We start from the raw sequence: 22,111 nt of genomic DNA, 5'->3' as shown, positions 1-22,111 counted from the left end.
AAAGCTCAAAGAGTTGCTCTGTGTATCATCAGCTTAAAGCCCATTCTCACCAATAACTAATGATAACTATACTAACTTTACATGCACATTAATGCACGATAACATGCCGCCTTTTCTGGCTGTCAAGGTTTTTGTTGTTGTTGTTGTTGTTGTTGTTTTTTTTTTCGGTTATCAGTCAGAACAGAAAAATAAATCGTTATAGTGTAGTGTAAACTTCCCAGTTAACACAGAGTGAGGACGATAATTAAAACTTTGTAATTATCGATCTTGGCGCGAAAGGGCTTTTCCTCAGTTATTTGAAGCGGGAAAAAGTTTCTGCGTTGGCCGGGAATCGAACCCGGGTCAACTGCTTGGAAGGCAGCTATGCTCACCACTATACCACCAACGCTTGCTTATTAGAGCGCACTACATAACCGAGTACATATCGTGAATCTTGCGAAATAGAATTAAAATAAAACGCGTTGTTCTTTCTGGCGAAATGAGTTGTGTTGAGTTCAGTATGTTTTAGCCGGAGGATGTTTTACAAACGATTTATTTGCCAGGTTGATCAGTTAAATCTCTTTTCCAATGTTTGATGCCTGGTATAGGCAGCAATGTGTACAACATTATTAAAACAATTCTCCAGCATTCACAATCTTTTACGACGAGAAAAGACACAATATCATGTGATAAATCTGCGTAACGTTAGCTGTGGACTTTTTCTAGACAGTAACTCGGGTTTCTTCATTACACCAGTAATGAGCGAGTCTGAATCATTCACTGAACCGATTCCTTCGAACACGTTGATCCATTCAGGAAAATAACTGAGATTACCCAGGTGTACAAGAGCAAGGCCATTCAGCAGTAATCCGTTACATTACACATTTCAGGTAAAATAATCAGCTACTTTTAGATTACCTTTGACCTATCTCGTTTTTCACATTGATTTAAATTGGAAAACTGTGTTGACATAAAACATTCAAAAAGTAAGAAGATATATTCCATCAACCTGAAGTGCATTAAACATTATATCACGTCAAAATGTACCAAACTGGGTTTGTGAAGGAACTGCAGGGGGTTTATTTTAAAATTTCAGAGATACTTCAAATATATATATATATATTAGGTGAAAGATGATCAGATGATAAAAAAGTTGGTGAATTTGTGCATTTCCATGTATTTGAAAGACAAACGCCTTGCAAAGAAATACATGGTAAAATACAGTGTTGAGTACTCGAGACTCGAACTCGGTCTTGAACTCGGTCTATATAAATTAAACTTTTAATGATTTGTTGTGAAAATGTATAAGTGTTATGATTTTAATTAATTAGACATGCTTTTTGATTAATTAGAAATAGTTCAGAAAAATTAAAACAAAAAAAAAAACGGAATCCAGAAAAATTTAAATGGAAAAAATGGAATTTGGCAAAAAATATAATGGAATTTGGGAAAAAAATAAAACGGATTACATAGGGCCCTATAATTGACACGTTCAATGATTGGTGATTTTCTTGTGACGTGAAATGTTAGCGTAAGAGGCAGCAGGACTCAGTTCAGGATGTCTCATGAACTTAACACATTAACTTTTTAAAACATCTGTTACATCATCTATTATTCAGTTTGCATATAAGAGCCACAAAGAGTTTGTGTGCAGTAAGACTCTAAAAAAGAAACATTCTGTGATATGTGGCCTTTTTACCCTTAACTGATAATATTTTTAAACCTATATCAAGTAAATAAAATACAGTGTGCATGCCATGTTATATTTTATATACTGTTTGAGTATGGTACCAATTTTATTGTTTCTACCAAACATTTTACATACTCTTGAAGATTTCTTTAGGTCTTGTCTCAGACCCAATCTCTCTGGTCTCGGTCTTGACTCGGACTCAACCCTTTCTGAACTCAGTCTTGACTCGGACTCGAATGAGCTGGTCTCGACTACAACACTGGTAAAATAACCGACTGAGTGATAATTCAAATACAAATCAATGTGTTCATGAGTTGATGCAATGTTCAAACACTTCTTAAACCTGTAATGATTTTTGTAAATCATCAGAAGGCATTCCAGTGAAAAAGGAGGTTAAGTATTTAGGGGTTATGATTACTAAAAATGTTGTTAATAGAGAACACTCAAATTTTAACTCTAAAATAGAAAGTATGAAAAAAATCCTTAAATCATTGGTTATCTCGAGACCTGTCTATATTGGGTAGAATTCTCTTGACTAAAACTGAGGCAATATCCAAACTTATATATTTATCTCAAGCTCTGTATACTGCCCCAAGAGTAGCTAAATCTGTGAATTCAATCTTATTTAAATTTATATGGAAATATAAAACACATTATTTACGTAAATTATGAAAATGGAGGTTTGAGAGCCATTGATTTTGAATCTCTTCTTGATTCATTCAGAATAAAATGGCTGAAAGAGTGTTTAATAAAGTCACACTCAATAGGGTACCATATTCCTAACCACATTTTTAAAAATATTGGCGGCCTTGATTTTGTGTTGAGATGTGATATCGACCCTTGTAAAATTACTCTGAAGGCATCTAATGTTCATAAACAAGTACTGCTATTTTGGAAAATGATATTTACCCATAACTTTTCCCTTCACAATTCCACTCTTTGGAATAACAGGGTTGTAATTATTAATAGAAAATATCTGTTTAAAAGTGATTGGTATAGCCAGGGTATTATTTTTATTCATGATTTATTAGACGATAATGGCTTTTTCTTATCTTATAATGATTTCATTAATAAATACAGAGTTAGAATTACAATGAAAGGTTATAATAAGGTATGCAATGCTATACCCACTGGATTGTTAAGAATAATACAAAGCAGTTTTCTGATCTTTTATCTAGTTTCTCTGCCCTCTTTGTAAATATGTAATGTTGACCTCTTAGACTATAAGTGTAATAACAAACTAAGAACGTATCATCACTGGTGATTATAATTGTTATTTTCTGGGAGATGTTGAAACCTCAGTAAAGGACAAAGCTTTTACCCGTTATATGGCTTACTCAGTTGCTCCAAAGGTCAAGGAGACTCATTATAAAATTATGTTTGGGATTTACCCAGTTAGTGACTTTATACAAAAACAATTTCATTTCGAGGTGGCTCCTTGTGGTTTCTGCTCTTCATTTCCTGAAACACTTCATCATCTTTTTTTTTACTGTGAGTTTTCTTATGAATTTTGGTTTGATATACATCGCTGGCTGTCAATAAAAATGGAGACAGTTTCTCCTATAACCCAACAAGATGTCCTCTTTTTAAATGTGATTTAAATTCATCCTTCTCTGATGTTGTTAATTTTGTTTTGTTGATGGGTAAATATCATATCCATACTTGCAAATGGAAAAAATGTAAACCCTCCTTTAATATATTTTTATGTGAGTTTGCTAAAATGTTTCAGAGCTTTAAATGCTTCAAAAAAAAAAAAACTTCTGAAAAGTTATGCTTCTCATTGTCAATATATATATATATATATATATATATATATATATATATATATATTTATAGTTTTTTTTTTCTTTATAATGTCTTCATCGACTACAACTTTGGTATCATCCTTGCTCCTTGTTGGTGTTTTTTTTATTTATTTTTTTCACTTTAATGTAAACTCTGTGTTGGTCTCAATGTGTCTTACATTGTTGGTTCCCTGTCTTGTTATGTAAATTAAGCAATTAAAAAAAAAAACTGTTTCTGCGTTGGCCGGGAATCGAACCCGAGTCAACTGCTTGGAAGGCAGCTATGCTCACCACTATACCACCAACGCTTGCTTACAAGTGCACACTACAGATATCACATACTCAGCTTCATCATGAAGTTCGTTGTCTGCTTAAATCTCTCTAGCTGTAGGTTTTTTTTTTTTTTAAGAAAACGAATAGGAATTTCATTTTAGAAACACATTATTGCAAATACACACACACAAAAAAAAGCTTCATACATTTTGCGCACGCGCGCTAAACATCACGTACGTAACGGAGACATGCGACGTCATGACGCTAGACTCCGGAACGAGCGAGGTGTTTTTGGCATGATCGCGCATAATAAGTAACGAGTCGAGTTCAGCCGACGACCCTGGAGCGAAGGTGAGTTATAAATTACCTTCAGATATCTATTACAGGGAAGGACGGTGTTTGTAACGGTCTTGTTTACCGATTAAGGCTCAAATCAGCCGCGAGGTCGCTCTGAAGCAGGTGAGTCAATGGACGGATTTATTATTAAACACACGACAAATCAACAGAAACGTTTGTTTGATTTCAGGCTGGTGTTTGTTGTTCTGCGTGTTTGTTTTCTTGTGTTGACAGTAAATCAGGCTGTGAGCAGCAGTAGATTAGTTCAGAGGACACAGTCATATTTGACCTGTGTTTATCAAAACCTCGTCACGGTGAAATAAATAAATAAACGCGCTATTCCTTTTCTAAAAGAAGTGCATGTGGTTGATGGTGGTGTGGCTCATTTAAAGGTCAGAGGTCAGCTGCATTAGATTAAGAAATCTAATCTGACCAACTAGCCAAAAGGCGTTTTATTTTATTGTTTATTTTCCCCTGGAATTATACAAATGTTTTTTTATGCAGTTGTTAAAAAAGATGCATCACCCGTCTTTAAAATCAATGGCTGGTTGCATAAACTGCTCAGACTTGTGTTACAATCATCTCTTTCTTTTTTCTTTCTTTAAGACAGGTTGTTACTTTTTCAAGTTTGTAACATGAAAATGTCAACCGGTTTATGCAGATGTTTAATGGACATTAAATAACAATTAGTAAGTTTATATGAACTTTTAAGACTAGTCTGAGCAGTTGATGTACCCGGCCAGTGTCAGGTTGCAGGTGCAAACCCCAAAAAGCCTGGTGTCTTAACTAACAAAACTGTTTCAGGAAACTAGAACTGACCAGTAATAAGACATCTGGAAGATCTGGACATCTGGAAGTGTAAATATGAAGCCAAACACTTTATGAGGATGTTTAAAAATATTAAAGATAATTTAGAACTAAAATTTGCAAAGACTATTAAAAAAATAAAAAATAAACACATCTATTTTTTAAAAATGCATTTTTTTTTAATTTAAAATCTATATATATATTTTTTTTAATAATTAATATTATTTTTCTTTGATGAATAAGGTTCAAATGAACATCATTTATTTGAAATAGAAATACATTGCAATGTTTATAAATTATAGAAATGTTGTATATAAATAGAAATGTATTATAAACTGTCACGTTTGATCAATTTAATGCATCTTTGTTGAATTAAAGCATTATTTCTCACCTTTTGAATCACAGTTAATAGAGCCATGATTCATGGAAATGTATCATTCATAAATATAATGATATAATGTTAATGTTAAAAAATTTTAAATGTTAAAAAAAAATCCTTAAAATGACCCTTCAACAGGCTTTATTTTCTTTTATTTATTTATTTATTCAGTTTTGATTTTAGGGTGAAATATGATCGGAACATTTAAAATTCACACACATGCGTGTATGAGAGTGTGTATTGGTTAATAATAAACCGTCTGGTCACAGGACAGTGGGCCGGTATGTTGCCTGATAAAGATGGACCAAACGGCGGCGGAGGGGTCCAGGACGGCCCTGGGACAGAAGACCCTTCAGTGACCCTATTCAGAGAATACCTGCGGCTGAAGACCGTCCACCCAGAGCCCGACTACGGTACCTCAGAGACCCTCTTACCTTGTCCTGCAGTAAATAGAAGTGCAATATCAGCTCCTAGGTTTATGACTCGGATTAACCTTTGCCCAGGAATACACGTTAACCCCCACAAAGTCTAGAAATTGTGTCTAGGTTGGCAGTTTACTAGTTTTAAGACTTATTTGCCCTGAAAGGTGTTGTAATGCATTACCAATGACATCTGATGATTGATCATGTCTGGGATCAGTAAAGTAAATCTGCGTCTGTCGATCACTCATTGTCAGATGCTGCTATAAGGTTCCTGGAGCGGATAGCAGAGGAGCTGGCTTTACCCCTGAAGAAAGTGGAGGTATTGATCCTAACTGCTGGATCTGTCTAACTCTAACCATGTTTTTCATCAGTCACATCCATGTTAATTTAAAGCTGCCCCTCAGGTGTGCCCGGGTCGAGTCGTTGCGATCATCACGTGGGTCGGCAGCCGGCCGGAGCTGAAGTCTGTGGTGCTGAACTCGCACACTGATGTGGTTCCGGTTTATGAGGTACTGCTGTAACACACCAGTCACCGTACAGATCACATAGTATGGGTCGGATCTCACTCAAAAGCTGTGTGACTGTCTGCTTCAGGAACACTGGAAACATGATCCATTTGCTGCTGTCAAAGATGAGCATGGCAACATCTACGGCAGAGGATCTCAGGATATGAAATGTGTCACGATACAGTGAGTTTAAAACCAGCCACAAGCTAAAAATTATGTTGAAGGGGTCATATGACACGGTTTCAAGTTCTCCTTTGTCTTTGGAGCGTTACAAGCTGTTCGTGCATGGATAAGATCCCTAAAGTTGCAAAGATTGAAGTCTCAAACCTAAAGAGATATTCTTTATTAAAGTTAAGACTTGTCCATGCCCTCCTAAAACGCCTTCGCATCTCTACGTCACTGTGTGGGAAGATTTGCATAACACCAGACAAAAACTAACTCAAGCCAGTGTAGGCGATGCTTTATTCTCCATTTAGAAATAAAAACTACACCGCCGTGCTGTGGAGACGCTGTGTGTTTCCAAATATGGCAAGGGGTGTGACATTTGTCACACGCTAGAGGCATTCGGCCAATCACAAAGCACCGGATAGCTGGCCAATCACAGCACACCTCACTTTTCAGAGCGATGATCTTTGTGAAAATCGATGCGTTTTAGAAGGCGGGGCATAGAGGAGAAACAGTAATGTACGGTATGTGGAAAATGTGTTTTTTTTTTTTAACCTTAAACCACGTAAAAACACATTTCATTACACCAAATATACAGAATAATGTTATGGTTAGCATCATCATATGACCCCTTTAAAACCTTTGAGCTGGCAAGCCAGTGTTGTAGTAATACTGAGATACTACTATAGTTAGAGTTACAGTTTATATTTTTATAAATTGTGGTCAAAATCATGAACGTTTTGAGATGAAGTAAGAACAACTTGAGGTCTTTAGGAGAATTGTAGTCAAATATTTTCGATCATCAGCTATGGTTTGGTTGGGTGCAAACAAACGTAAGAAAAGCATAATAATTTGTCATCTAAATTGGATTTGGAGTTTGCTTGTGAATTGAAGTTTTGTTTCTCTGCAGGTACATTGAAGCCATTCGCAGACTGAAGGCGGCTGGGAAGAGATTTTCTCGTACTATCCATTTAACATTCGTCCCAGGTCAGCTCACAACATGCTCTAAAATGTTAGCAACAGACCTTAAATGGGTCATGAACTGCCTATGTTTTTTTTTTGTTTTTTTTTTTACTGAAAAAAAGTACTGTCCTGTCTTGACCCTCTCATCAGAACGCTCTGTTTGGATAGGTGTGGAGGATTGTAAACACAGAAGTGAACCCCCACTGCTATGATTGGCTAATAGATGTGTATGTTTAACATTGTACATTCCTCGTAGATGAACGCTGCTGTGGTTTAGATTCAAAATGCATAAATAACTCAATACATGTCAAACGATCTGTAATAATAGATAAAGCAAGAGTGACCATGTAATGAAAACAGTTACTCACACTTGTGTGTTGTGACATTACTGCTGGATCTAATATAGTCGGTACAGCATCAAATTTAGTTTCAATCTTACTGAAAATCCTGCGTTGAATTGTGCCTTGTTTGTAAACGAATCTGTGGTAAAATAAAGTGAACAAAAGACAAGAGTTCTTATTGACGCGGTCTGGATCTTCATTAAAAATAAAGTTCATCCATTCTGTTGTAATGTTGAGATCAGAAGGAAGGCAATGCAAAGACTGTTTTTTTTCACAGCTTGGCACTGCACAACGTCTTGCTGTCTTCAGAGCATCTTTATCATTTGGTTTCTGTGTAGACCTGTTTGTCTGTCTCTCTTGTAAACACTAGGCTACATTTGTGAATCAGTGGGCGGGGCTAAACAGGCAGTGATTTAGAACTGGGGCGGGGCTAAACCTGCAGTGATTTAGAATCGGGGGTGGGGTTAAACGGGCAGTGATTTAGAATCGGGGGTGGGGCTAAACGGGCAATGATTTAGAATCGGTGGGTGGGGCTAAACAGGTAGTGATTTAGAATCGGTGGGTGGGGCTAAACAGGCAGGGATTTAGAATCAGGCAAGGCTAAACAGGTAGTGATTTAGAATCGGTGGGTGGGGCTAAACAGGCAGTGATTTAGAATCGGTGGGTGGGGCTAAACAGGCAGTGATTTAGAATCGGTGGGTGTGGCTAAACAGGTAGTGATTTAGAATCGGTGGGTGGGGCTAATCAGGCAGTGATTTAGAATTGGTGGGTTGGGCTAAACAGGCAGGGATTTAGAATCGGGGCGGGGCTAAACAGGCAGGGATTTAGAATTGGTGGGTGGGGCTAAACAGGCAGTGATTTAGAATCGGTGGGTGGGGCTAAACAGGCAGGGATTAAGAATTGGTGGGTGGGGCTAAAAAGGCAGGGATTTAAAATAGGGGCGGGGCTAAACAGGCAGTGATTTAGAATCGGTGGGCGGGGCTAAACAGACAGTGATTTAGAATCGGGGGTGGGGCTAAACAGTAATTTAGAATCGGTGGGTGGGGCTAAACAGGCAGTGATTTAGAAGCAGGTGTTGATCATCTTCTGCGGAGGTGGTGCTTATCCACGCTATTACATCATAGAGTAGAACATTCCACAAGCTGTCGTTTTGGCCTGGCTTCAAGATCTGTTTTATACTACTGAGTTCTGAAACTTACTGGATGTTTTTAATATCACAATGATCTCTTATACTGTATGTCAAAAGATCAAGACAATTTTGGTTTCTCAGTTCATGACCCCTTTAAGCTGCAGTCACATTAATAATAGTTTGCAGGGAAAAAATCATCCATTTACTATTGTCAATAGTTTCAAACCAAGCAGCATTATGTCAGTGAAATTGAAACATGCTAAATATGTGTGAGGATATTTTGCCCTCACACAAAACTCCTGATCATGTGGATTTATGTTAAAATGACTGGATTTCACCATTTGTGAAAATCTGTCAAACATGGTTATGTGATCTCACCTTTATTTCTGGATTACGGCATATTTCGTTGAAAACATAAATGAAAAGTCTACAGGAATTCTAGTCAAGTGAAAATATGTGACTAGATTCATGAAATACAATCGGAACAAATTTCTCCTTAAATTGATTGTAGAACCGTTTATTGCATTGAATTAGTTTTATTGTTTACTGCACTTTGTTATTCTTCTTGTTACTTCACTACAGTGACTAATGAACTGTATGTCTCGCACATTCACAGAAAACAGCTTTCTTCTGTGTTAAAAATAGGATAGTCAACATGGAAAAAATTTACCCTGAATTGTAGTTAACTTTTAATATAAGTTTTCCGTATTATGGCACAACATTAAAAACACTTCTAGAAGTAAAATGTGATTTTGAATGGCGTTTCACATTGGTTTTATGTAATGTCTGATTTTCACAAACATGCTTTCCTGAGGTTTTTTTTTTTTTATATACTAGAATTTTAAGTATATAGTATGTATGTAATACCAGTTTGTCACTGGCTCATTGACACCAAGACAATAACACAACCTATCTCTAGACTGTATGTCTGTCCCTCACATCCTCATTTTCATTTGTAGCAAATTAAACATTGTGTAACAAAGATCCAGTGTGCTTTTGCATCAGTTATGACCAGTTCTGCAATAAAAGCCACTTGGTGTTTTTAATGTTTTTGACAGATGAGGAGGTCGGTGGTCACAAAGGAATGGAGACATTTGTGAAGCATCCTGAATTTCAAAAGCTGAACATTGGTTTTGCCCTTGATGAAGGTAAACAAACCTGTAGATTCAGTCTTCTAGTTGTTGTAGTTGCTTTAGTATTCTCAGGTTTTCTCAGAATTGCAGACTTGATTTTAACAAAGTGAGGGGTGAATTCATTAAACGGTTAAACTGCTTTAGCACCACTCTGAACAGAAAGACACACACTGCGCTCCCTTATACTTAAGCTCATCCGTGAAACAGTGCAGCATTCAAATACAAATACAGTACAATTAAATCGTCATAAAATTCAGTTTTTAAACTAAAACATGTATCCACTCATATTAATGAGAGTTTTTGCCTGTTTTATTTGTTCACAGGTTTGGCAAACCCAACCAATGCTTATACTGTCTTCTACGGAGAAAAGAACCCCTGGTGTGAGTATCACATATGGCATAAACCACATTTACTCTGTGTTTGTGTGTGTGTGTGTTAACAAACATGTGCTGTGTCCTGCAGGGATCACAGTCCGCTGTCCAGGAAGTCCAGGTCATGGTTCCAGGTTTGTGGAGAACACAGCAGCAGAGAAACTAGTGAGTGTGTTCAGAATGTAATGTGGCCAAACATTTTTTTTTTTTTTTCTGCAAGCACAAATTAATTTGATCAAAAATAAAAAGATTTATAATGTTGCAAAATATTTATATTTCAAATGAATCCCATGAAATAATAGAGCTTCGAAAAATTTGTAAAATATATAGCGACTGTTCTCAACATTGCTAATAATCAGGGGCTGGATTCATGAAACATTCTTAAGAAAAAGTCTGCCATTTTCTTCTAATTTTTTTAACTTACGAAGAATTTTTGGGAAAGCAAAATACACAATTTTCATAAAAAAGAACTTACCTATCTTCTTAACTTAACCCCCCAACAAAAACTAGTTTCTTTCTTAAAAAATCACAAAACTTTTGAAATGTTAACCCCAACCTTTAAAACTACTCTGGCGTTTTCAACCCTCGAAAACTGAGACTTTTGAAAACGCTGCAGACCCCGTTTTAGTCTGAAAACTCTGGGGTTGCATTTCAGTGTAAACGGACCAAAATGGAGACTTCTGAAAACGATGGCGTGGCTGCCCACATTCACTCTGCATATCCTTGATGACCGTGTAAACAATAACATCATGCGCATTGTTGTACCCATAGATGTATACGTGGATTACCCATTCGATCGCTCCAAGCATGTAGACACGTCCGCGATCTAAATAAATTAATTGTTATATTTAGGCATTACATTAAAACTATCTACGTATAATACATAGCAGGACTATTAATAGGGATGTGCTCGGGTTTTTAATGTAAACAGTGAATGGTCATGATTAGCCTATGTGTAAGGCGACTTTTTGCTGAATTCACAATTCAGTAACAACTTTAAAAATCGAGTCAGATAGGGTGCTCATTTTTAATTTTAGCCTATACATACGATATAATCTTTGGCAGTATTTAGCGCAGATGAATGTGCCCATACACAGGACGTGACAACCGATCACTGCAGCTTGAGACAGGCTCTTTAAAAGTAACTGTTCAAAAACATGGCGCATTAATAAACGACCAGTCAAGCTGGTTGCGATGAAAATAGTTTGCGCACTTATTATGATTATTAGGGAAATCTGCAGGAAGCGCAAAAAGACAATCCTTAAAGTTTGAAATTATTAGTGCATCTTCAGCCATTTATTCAGTCAGATAAAGACTGTAAATTTCTTCTTAAGAAAAAATTAAGAGGTTCTTAGGTAACATTTTTAAGAACTTAAAAATGCACTTAGTAATATTCCTCACGAACTTCATGGAATTTTTCTTAAGAATATTCTTAAATTATTTCTTATGATGATATTCGTGAATATGGCCCCAGAAATGTTTCTTAAACAGCAAATCAACATATCAGAATGATTTCTGAAGGATCAGTAATATCTTCTCTTATTTGTGAGGATGCAGCATACAGACGTTGAACTATTAGAAACAAAACTCTTTCAAAATGTATAATAGTTGTACATGCAGTTTTCATGTTCATTCTCCTATTAATTGACAAACTACATTAAATGTGTACTACAAAAAAAAAAAACAGCAGTATTTAAAATGAACAAATGAAGGCAAAAGGTTGTTTCTCTTAAATTGCAAGTAACTTGTATGCATTTTAACCTAAAATCATGAGTTTTATTTATCCTGAAGTCTATTTCTGATGCATCAGTCTGTGTTGTGTCCACAGCGGCGAGTTATAAACTCCTTCCTGGAGTTCAGAGAGAAAGAGAAAACCCGGTGAGCTTCATTCTCAGTCTGTATTATAAACATCTGGTTAAAGTAGAACTGTTAAATGTGAAACTACACCTGTGTGTGATTTCCAGGCTGAACACCAATGAGTGTTTTACTCTGGGTGATGTCACCACTGTGAACATGACCATGGTGAAAGGGGGTGTGGCTTACAACGTGGTTCCTGCGGAAATGGATGTCAGCTTTGACTTGAGAATCCCGCCCACCGTTAACCTGCAGGTGTGTATCTGGATCATTACATGCACGTCTCTTTTTATTTATTCAATTATTTGGCTTTGAACTGATTCTTTCGCCATGTGTCACTACCGTTTCTGTTCACTGTACAGGAGTTTGAAGAGAAGATAAAAGCCTGGTGTAAAGAAGCTGGTGAGGACGTGACCTATGATTTTGCACAGGTCAGATTTATTTTTACACACCAAACACAATTTCATCCGGCCTGATCTCACATCTGGTAATTTCACGTGTCTGCCAGGAGACCATGGCCACATACAGTGTGTATGTGTACAGATTCAGGAGTGACACCTGCATTTAAATACAGGGGTGAATTATCTAAATTACCATCAGAACTTGCTCTCGAATCTGCCATGATTTACAGCATGCTAACTGTTGCATGTGGCATCATGCACATTTGGTCTCACTTTTTAATTTTACATTAAACAAAGACTTAAGTTTGGCGATTTTAACTAAACTACAGAGTCATCGGTTTTGTTTTGTTTATATTTGGAAGCCATGCTTGGCAACTTGAACGATTGCCTTGTCCACTTATTATAAGCAGTGCTTATTAAATGTCTTTGGGTTTGTTGTTTGGGGTCGGCTCCTAAAGTGATCCAGTTTATGGAGGTAATAAAGTAGGCAGGTGCAGGTTGCAATATTTATTTATTAATTTTTTTATAGCAAGATCTGGCAACACTTCTGAGTCAAAACCTTCCCTGTGATTTCTTACACCCCACATTGAGAAAAGACACAGACGACTAGTTGCTCAGTTTGTTTCTGTACACATTGCATAGTTGTGGTAAATGTGGGAGTCCTGTAAATGACTAAACTGTGTGTGTACAAGCACAAGAGACCCATCATTTGGTTTTAAATCTGTTGTTTTTTTTCTGCTTCAGAAACACATGGACCAGAATTTCACATCCACAGAGGAGAGCGACCCCTGGTGGCACGCGTTTAGCTCCACCTGCAAAGCCATGTGAGTGGAAAAAGTAGTTTGTTGTAAAGTTTTGTGAGCCTCTAGTTTTAGTTGAACACATGCAGACACTTGACTCTATGCATCTCATGACAGGAACATGACTCTGAAAAAGGAAATCTTCCCTGCTGCCACAGACAGCCGCTTCATCAGGGAAGTAAGTCAATTTCACTTCTGTCTGCAGACAAACAACCTGACACAACGTCTAAAAAATATCTGAAATATACCTGAAGATGCATTTATTTCTGTGATGTAAAGCTGAATTTTCAGCATCATTACTCCAGTCTTCAGTGTCACATGATCATTCAGAAATCATTCTAATATGATCCTAAACTATTGTATTTCATTAATTTTATGTTAGATTTTTCCATAGGTGAGTTCCTATTAATGATATTGTAAATTGTGTTTTTGTAGGAGGGTCTTCCTGCCATTGGCTTCTCTCCGATGAATCTCACTCCCATCCTGCTTCACGATCATAACGAGTATCTGAATGAGCAGGTGTTCCTGCGGGGCATCCAGGTGTACGAGCGTCTGGTCCCGGCTCTGGCCAGTGTGCCGCCTCTGAGTGGAGGAGAGTAGAGGATCTCACTCCTCCTCTCCTGCTTCAGTCTCTCACAGCTGCTTCTGCTCCTCGCGGTTCTGAGTAAAGGGGCTGATTTCCGCACAAATGTATCTGCCGTAACACCAAAGAATGGACTGATCCCATATAATGAAGATCACCGTTATGTTTGTTTTAACTCAGGAGCTGCTTTCTTTCAATAACGTCTTAGAAATGCTTTTAAGTCTTATTTGTTAGCTGATATCCACAATTAGGAGCTGATATGAACTGTTGTTTTAATTCATAAAGTGTAAATTTAACACACTTAAATTAGGCAGTTTGTGTCTCATATATGAAAAAAGAAAATTATTTCAGAGACTGAAACTGAATAGTTGTGCTTGCCATAGATGCATTATATTTTTTAATACAAATTATTCTGATGAAAACATATAGTGACCAATATGCATTTTCAGTATGCATAACTACGAGACTGACATTGCACAGTAACTACAGTTAGAATGAGTCAAATTTCATCTCCTCTTTTAAATTTGTTTTGACACAAGTCAACATTGATGTAGTTGGCTGGTGCTACTTTGCCCTCCTGATTGAAAAGTAAAGGGGTAATATATATATCAAAGCTATCTGAAGTATTAGTGTTATTATTTTTATTACACAGACTGAGTTCATATAATAAATAATATAGCTTTAAAGGTGATGTGTATTTTATTCCACTTTCCATTGATGGAAAAATATATCATGTAGATCAGGGATAGGCAACTTCAGTCCTGGAGGGCCACTGTCCTGCAGAGTTTAGCTCCAAGCCTAATTAAACACACCTGAACAAGGCAATCAGTGTTTTCGGGATTACTAGATAGATACAGGCAGGTGAGTTTTTATGAGGGCTGAAGCTAAACTCTGCAGGATAGTGGCCCTCCAGGACCGGAGTTGCCTATCCCTGCTGTAGATAGATAGATAGATGCATAGAAAAACAAAACTATATGTATATGTGTGTGTGTGTGTATATGTTGAAACCCACCAATTGTCTATTTCAAGCTCCGGCAGCACCGCATTACAATGTGGTTTTCTTTCAAGCATTCACTCTAGATTGCAAAGCATCGCTGTGGGAACTCTTTCCCTTCTCCAAAATCCTGAAACCTTACAAGATAATGGTAGTTCAGTAACTTCTTCACCGCATCTGATGGCTACCGGACCAGTACAAGCACTGCATCGCCTGCCTGGGACTGGCCCATGCTGAGGCTGCTCACAGCGATGTCTCCAGGCGAGCAACAGACAACTTTTTCTCATGGATCTTTTCCTCATTCAATCTTTTCTAACAAGTAGAAGATTTAGTGTTTCAGTTGACCAACATAGTTCATCCTCACACCCACTTGCATGTGGGGTGCCACAGGGTTCAATTCTTGCCCCAGTCTTATTTTCTTTATAAATGCTACTGAAGGGTGCCATCTTTAAGAATTATGGAGTTTTTTTTTCATGTATGCCGATGATACTCATATATATTTTCCTGCGTCTTTTTCAGCTTCATTCTCTAGGATAATGGCATACACTCATGAACGTAAATTGGTTTGCATGTGTCGGTGTCTGCTTTTGATAGCTTTGTTGTAGCATCCTTTCAGATTTCACGATGCATTATCCCCCCACTGTTACTGACTGTTCACTCCCTGCCTAAAAATTTCACCCCTTGACAGATGCCGTTGTAACGATATAATCAAATGTTATTTACTTAAACTTTCAGCGTTTTAGTGTTGTGGCTGATCTGTGTGTGTGTGTGTGGGTGTGTGAGAGAATATACTACACATTGTTTTAAATCATCTATCTGTCTGTCTGTCTGTCTGTCTATCTTATCTATCTATCTATCTATGTCTACCTGTCTGTCTAATATTCACTAGATAGATATAGACATGTATAGATAGACAGACAGATATGAATGCATAAAGATAGATACATACAGGTGCTGGTCATATAATTAGAATATCATCAAAAAGTTGATTTATTTCACTAATTCTGTTCAAAAAGTGAAACTTGTATATTATATTTATTCATTACACACAGACTGATATATTTCAAATGTTTATTTCTTTTAATTTTGATGTTTAATAACTGACAACTAAGGAAAATCCCAAATTCAGTATCTCAGAAAATTAGAATATTGTGAAAAGGTTTAATATTGAAGACACCTGGTGCCATACTCTAATCAGTTAATTAACTCAAAACACCTGCAAAGCCTTTAAATGGTCTCTCAGTCTAGTTCTGTAGGCTACACAATCATGGGGAAGACTGCTGACTTGACAGTTGTCCAAAAAGACGACCATTGACACCTTGCACAAGGAGGGCAAGACACAAAAAGGTCATTGCAAAAGAGGGCTGGCTGTTCACAGAGCGCTCTGTGTCCAAGCACATTAATAGAGAGGCGAAGGGAAGGAAAAGATGTGGTAGAAAAAATGTATACAAGCAATAGGGATAACCGAACCCTGGAGAGGATTGTGAAACAAAACCCATTCAGAAATGTGGGGGAGATTCACAAAGAGTGGACTGCAGCTGGAGTCAGTGCTTCAAGAACCACTACGCACAGACATATGCAAGACATGGGTTTCAGCTGTTGCATTCCTTGTCAAGCCACTCTTGAACAACAGACAGCGTCAGAAGCGTCTCGCTTCAAAAAAGACTGGACTGCTGCTGAGTAGTCCAAAGTTATGTGCTCTGATGAAAGTAAATTTTGAATTTCCTTTGGAAATCAGGGTCCCAGAGTCTGGAGGAAGAGAGGAGAGGCACACAGTCCACGTTGCTTGAGGTCCAGTGTAAAGTTTCCACAGTCAGTGATGGTTTGCGGTGCCATGTCATCTGCTGGTGTTGGTTCACTGTGTTTTCTGAGGTCCAAGGTCAACACAGCCGTATACCAGTAAGTTTTATAGCACTTCATGCTTCCTGCTGCTGACCAACTTTATGGAGATGCAGATTTCATTTTCCAACAGGACTTGGCACCTACACACAGCGCCAAAGCTACCAGTACCTGGTTTAAGGACCATGGTATCCCTGTTCTTAAATGGCCAGCAAACTCGCCTGACCTTAACCCCACAGAAAATCTATGGGGTATTGTGAAGAGGAAGATGTGATATGCCAGACCCAAACAATGCAGAAGAGCTGAAGGCCACTATCAGAGCAACCTGGGGCTCTCTAACACCTGAGCAGTGCCACAGATTGATCGACTCCATGCCACGCCACATTGCTGCAGTATTCAGGCAAAAGCAGCCCCAACTAAGTATTGAGTGCTGTACATGCTCATTAATTATCTTTTTTATACTTTTTAGTTGGCCAAGATTTCTAAAAATCCTTTCTTTGTATTGGTCTTAAGTTATATTCTAATTTTCTGAGATACTGAATTTGGGATTTTCCTTAGTTGTCAGTTATAATCATCAAAATTAAAAGAAATAAACATTTTAAAAAATATGAGTCTGTGTGTAATGAATGAACATATTATACAAGTTTCACTTTTTGAATGGAATTAATGAAATAAATCAACTCTTTGATGATATTCTAATTATATGACCAGCACCTGTACATATACATTCGGTTTAGAATAATGGTACATTTTGTGAAAAATAATGTTTCTTTTTGTTGTTGTTGTTGTTTTTAACGAAGCATTAACACATGCTAGACTGCATCCCATAAACACGATCAAGCGTAGAATAAAAGCAGTCAACCACCCCTTTAAAAAACTGTCACATCACAAGACCGCTGTAAAATAATGCAACACTAACTCAGAGATAAGACTCCGGATGAGATCAGTGAATCAGACCACTGATTTTCTCTCACAATTTTTGCTACAACAAATGTGCTTTAGAAACACATTTACAGCAGACAGAGAAAAACTGACATTAAAAAGTCAAGGTCAGCAAATGGTGCTTAACAACGGTGACTTCACACTATTTTCAATAAAACATCGACATCAAAACCTGCTATTTCCTAATAAATGGTTTTGTATTAAATCATTAAAGTCTGGATTGTAATAAGTTGAGATCTTGAGAGATCTTTTAGTGCCAGTCATGTTACATTTCATCTTTTATTTACTTTTTTTTTATGGTTAAGGTGTTTAATCATAATACTTCAGAAAATACCTGTTAAATATACAGTGCTTTCAGCTTATCTAAAGTTTTTTTTTTTTTTTTTTATTGTATTAATTACGGGTTATTTTTTTCAGTTTTACATAATACATTGTATGAGTCAAATTGATTATGAAGTTTCTATTATGCCAAAAATCATTAGGATATTAAGTAAAGATCATGTTACATGATTATATTTTGTAAATATTCCTACCGTAAATATATCAAAACTTAATTTTTGATTAGTAATACGCATTATTAACTTAATTTGGTCAACTCTAAAGGCATTTTCTCATTATAACACATCTCTCCCCAGTCTGGCATGAACGGCAAGAAAAGTTTCTGTATCAAATGAAGACCGCCTTCTGAAATATGAAATGTGCTGTGTTGTGATTGGTTAGCTGGGCCAGTGTGTGTTGTGATTGACAGCACTCGACACCTAGTCGTAAAATGTCAAACCCCTTACCATAGCCGCCTGCCAGTCATCGGATTGGTTGAATTATACAGGATTTCTGGTAGACGTGTATGTCGCTTTCTTTAACTTCCACCTGGAAACAAAGATACCGTGCCGCCAGGGGCGTCGGACTGGGGGGGTAAAGGGTACCGAGTACCCAGGGCCCGAGGCAGTGGGGGGCCCCTTAGAAGTCAGTTTTCTATACATACATATACATGCACTAACATTTGTATAGCATTTATGTACAAATACAAATGTTCCTGTGCAAAACTAAACTGTTAGTTAGGCACTGGTTTGGTATAAAAAAAAGTCATTTTCATGCTGTGCAGGGTCCCACCACCCCTCTCAAATTAATGTAAATGGAACAACCCGCATGTCAGGTGCTTCTGCTGCGGACCTGCGGTGAATCAGTTAATGAGACAGGAGCTGGAGTTAGCCGTGATATGAACTAGGAAGACGGGAAGAGTCATGCCTTTCCTTAAGAAAGGAAAATCAGGGGCTCAAAAATGAAAAGAAAAGAAGATTAAAGAGAGAAAGGCAAATGAGGGCAAGCAGTTGCTCACCCAGTTTTTTGAAAAGAAAGGTGAGCTCCAAATGCATCATCGAGCATTGACATTGTTTTAACATAAATATCTACTCCAGGCAGGGGCGTAGCACCAAATTTTGGGCCCTGGGTACAAACCATCTTGCTGGCCCCCCGTACCAAATACCATAGTGATACCAATGGGTGGGGTATTGCATTTTCATCATAAAAACACTTAAAATGTAAACAAAATAAGCCACACTCTGATTAATATATTTTTGTTTTATTGTCAAAAGTACTACTACTTACTGAGATGACAAAAGGTCTAGCAGGTCCAAACCTGGACTAAATCAAATATACTGTAAAGCTGTTCTGAACAATGACCATAACAAATGAGAAAAAACTTTGGTCTGAACATTAATAAACAGAAACTAAATAATGTCAGTTTTTACTGAATGCCCATTGACGGGTCTTTGCATGCGCAAATTTGCTGATCAGGTCTTTAAAGTCCAGTTTTTTGGCCAACTGACTTTCTACAGAGAGTATGGCAAGGCTGTTCAGTCTATCCTGGGACATTGTTGATCTTAAATAGTTCTTTACAAGTTTAAGTTTACTAAAAGCAGAAGAAAGGAAATCATACAGGTTTGAAACAACTTGAGGGAGAGTAAATGATGACAGAATTTTAATTTTTTGGTGAACTATCCCTTTAAAGTTTAAATGTGTACAATAACAATGTACCCATTTTGCTTATTTCCTCTTAACACTTAATTAATAATTACTAAGTGTTAAAACAGGCAATTCCGCTAAAAGCTCACCTTGTCTCACTGTCACATCCACCTCACTGTCACTGCTTTCACCTGGCCGTGATCAGGGGCCTGCTGCTGCAGGGTCTGAAACTGAAATACAGGTCCTTCTCAAAAAATTAGCATATTGTGAAAAAGTTCATTATCTTTCATAATGTAATGATAAAAATTAAACTTTCATATATTTTAGATTCATTGCACACCAACTGAAATATTTCAGGTCTTTTATTGTTTTAATACTGATGATTTGGGCATACAGCTCATGAAAACCCAAAATTCCTATCTCAAAAAATTAGCATATTTCATATCCGACCAATAAAAGAAAAGTGTTTTTAATACAAAAAAGTCAACCTTCAAATAATTATGTTCAGTTATGCACTCAATACTTGGTTGGGAATCCTTTTGCAGAAATGACTGCTTCAATGCGGCGTGGCATGGAGGCAATCAGCCTGTGGCACTGCTGAGGTGTTATGGAGGCCCAGGATGCTTCGATAGCGGCCTTAAGCTCATCCAGAGTGTTGGGTCTTGCGTCTCTCAACTTTCTCTTCACAATATCCCACAGATTCTCTATGGGGTTCAGGTCAGGAGAGTTGGCAGGCCAATTGAGCACAGTAATACCATGGTCAGTTAACCATTTACCAGTGGTTTTGGCACTGTGAGCAGGTGCCAGGTCGTGCTGAAAAACGAAATCTTCATCTCCATAAAGCTTTTCAGCAGATGGAAGCATGAAGTGCTCCAAAATCTCCTGATAGCTAGCTGCATTGACCCTGCCCTTGATAAAACACAGTGGACCAACACCAGCAGCTGACATGGCACCCCAGACCATCACTGACTGTGGGTACTTAACACTGGACTTAAGGCATTTTGGCATTTCCTTCTCCCCAGTCTTCCTCCAGACTCTGGCACCTTGATTTCCGAATGACATGCAAAATTTGCTTTCATCCGAAAAAAAAAGTACGTTGGACCACTGAGCAACAGTCCAGTCCTGCTTCTCTGTAGCCCAGGTCAGGCGCTTCTGCCGCTGTTTCTGGTTCAAAAGCACACGCCTGTGCACGGTGGCTCTGGATGTTTCTACTCCAGACTCAGTCCACTGCTTCCGCAGGTCCCCCCAAGGTCTGGAATAGGTCCTTCTCCACAATCTTCCTCAGGGTCCCGGTCACCTCTTCTCGTTGCGCAGCGTTTTTTGCCACACTTTTTCCTTCCCACAGACTTCCCACTGAGGTGCCTTGATACAGCAATCACTCTGGGAACAGCCTATTCGTTCAGAAATTTCTTTCTGTGTCTTACCCTCTCGCTTGAGGGTGTCAAAGATGGCCTTCTGGACAGCAGTCAGGTCGGCAGTCTTACCCATGATTGCCGTTTTGAGTAATGAACCCAGGCTGGGAGTTTTTAAAAGCCTCAGGAATCTTTTTGCAGGTGTTTTAGAGTTAATAGTTGATTCAGATGATTAGATTAATAGTTCGTTTAGAGAACCTTTCCATGATATGCTAATTTTTTGAGATAGGAATTTTGGGTTTTCATGAGCTGTATGCCAAAATCATCAGTATTAAAACAATAAAAGACCTGAAATATTTCAGTTGGTGTGCAATGAATCTAAAATATATGAAAGTTTAATTTTTGTGTAGGCTAAGTACAAGTTAATTGCTGATTATTTGTCTGTTTAAAATAAATGCAGACTATAGAATCACAGGGTACACTAACCGCCAAACTAGACATTCAGTCTTTGAATTACGTTTTAAAATAAGTCATTTTCAATCATTAAGATGTGCATTAAACTGAGAACAATCCTGTACTTATTGTAAGAGCGTGCGCGAGCTAATTTGCATAACAATGAGGTAAAATAGGCGCTAACGATCTGTGTTTTCGCGGGTGTTAGATTTTGACAATAGAGGGAAATATACAGTGTTTTCATGTAAACTTCTGACTCTGGGGAGAACTGCAGCAGAAGAGGAGACCAGCTGCGCAGCTGCCTGGAGTGGCAGTGTGTTGAGCTCCCAGCTCCTCACTCCCTCTCACCCCTGTTATTTACCCAGAAATATTGTTTGCTCGCTATGTAGGGTGTGATACTATAAAGTATTGGTATATTATTCAAACAGAGTACGAACATAAATGTATGCTTTTTTTAAAAAAAGTGCAGTTGCAGAAAATATAATATAATTTAAATTAAAGGCCACTTAAGTGTACTTAAAGAGAGTACAATTTAATGGCAATAGGTCTTAACATACTTAAGTGCATTTTATAAAAATGATAATGTCTAATTAAGTATTACTTAAACATACATTTTACATAATTATGATTTTATTGTGTTTTAAAAAAGTACA

The 22,111-nt window shown here is 37.5% G+C and overlaps 1 protein-coding gene and 2 non-coding genes across 4 annotated transcripts; 1 reads left to right on the top strand and 2 right to left on the bottom strand.

Moving 5' to 3' along the window:
* Nucleotides 1-316: 316 nt before the first annotated feature.
* trnag-ucc lies at nucleotides 317-388 on the bottom strand. The gene has a single exon. It is a non-coding gene; the product is annotated as a tRNA-Gly (tRNA).
* A 3,301-nt stretch (nucleotides 389-3,689) lies between these two features.
* On the bottom strand, nucleotides 3,690-3,761 carry trnag-ucc. Its single transcript has one exon. It is a non-coding gene; the product is annotated as a tRNA-Gly (tRNA).
* A 184-nt stretch (nucleotides 3,762-3,945) lies between these two features.
* LOC122134048 (aminoacylase-1A-like) lies at nucleotides 3,946-14,602 on the top strand. 2 transcript variants are annotated; one of them, XM_019065025.2, is made up of 15 exons: nucleotides 3,946-4,077; nucleotides 5,518-5,661; nucleotides 5,925-5,989; nucleotides 6,075-6,179; nucleotides 6,265-6,359; nucleotides 7,252-7,328; nucleotides 9,833-9,922; nucleotides 10,231-10,287; nucleotides 10,370-10,443; nucleotides 12,107-12,156; nucleotides 12,243-12,387; nucleotides 12,495-12,563; nucleotides 13,278-13,357; nucleotides 13,451-13,511; nucleotides 13,769-14,602. In XM_019065025.2, the coding sequence occupies exons 2-15, from the start codon at nucleotides 5,532-5,534 to the stop codon at nucleotides 13,931-13,933; spliced, it is 1,263 nt and encodes a 420-aa protein (XP_018920570.1). In that variant the 5' UTR covers nucleotides 3,946-4,077; nucleotides 5,518-5,531; the 3' UTR covers nucleotides 13,934-14,602. The 2 variants fall into 2 exon arrangements, with proteins under 2 accessions (XP_018920570.1, XP_018920571.1); XM_019065026.2 differs by having other exon boundaries at nucleotides 4,027-4,185.
* Nucleotides 14,603-22,111: the final 7,509 nt, after the last annotated feature.

This window comes from Cyprinus carpio, chromosome B22 (genome assembly GCF_018340385.1).
Source record: "Cyprinus carpio isolate SPL01 chromosome B22, ASM1834038v1, whole genome shotgun sequence".
NCBI classification, from domain to species: Eukaryota; Metazoa; Chordata; class Actinopteri; order Cypriniformes; family Cyprinidae; genus Cyprinus; species Cyprinus carpio.
This window is presented reverse-complemented; position numbering and strand designations above follow the sequence as displayed.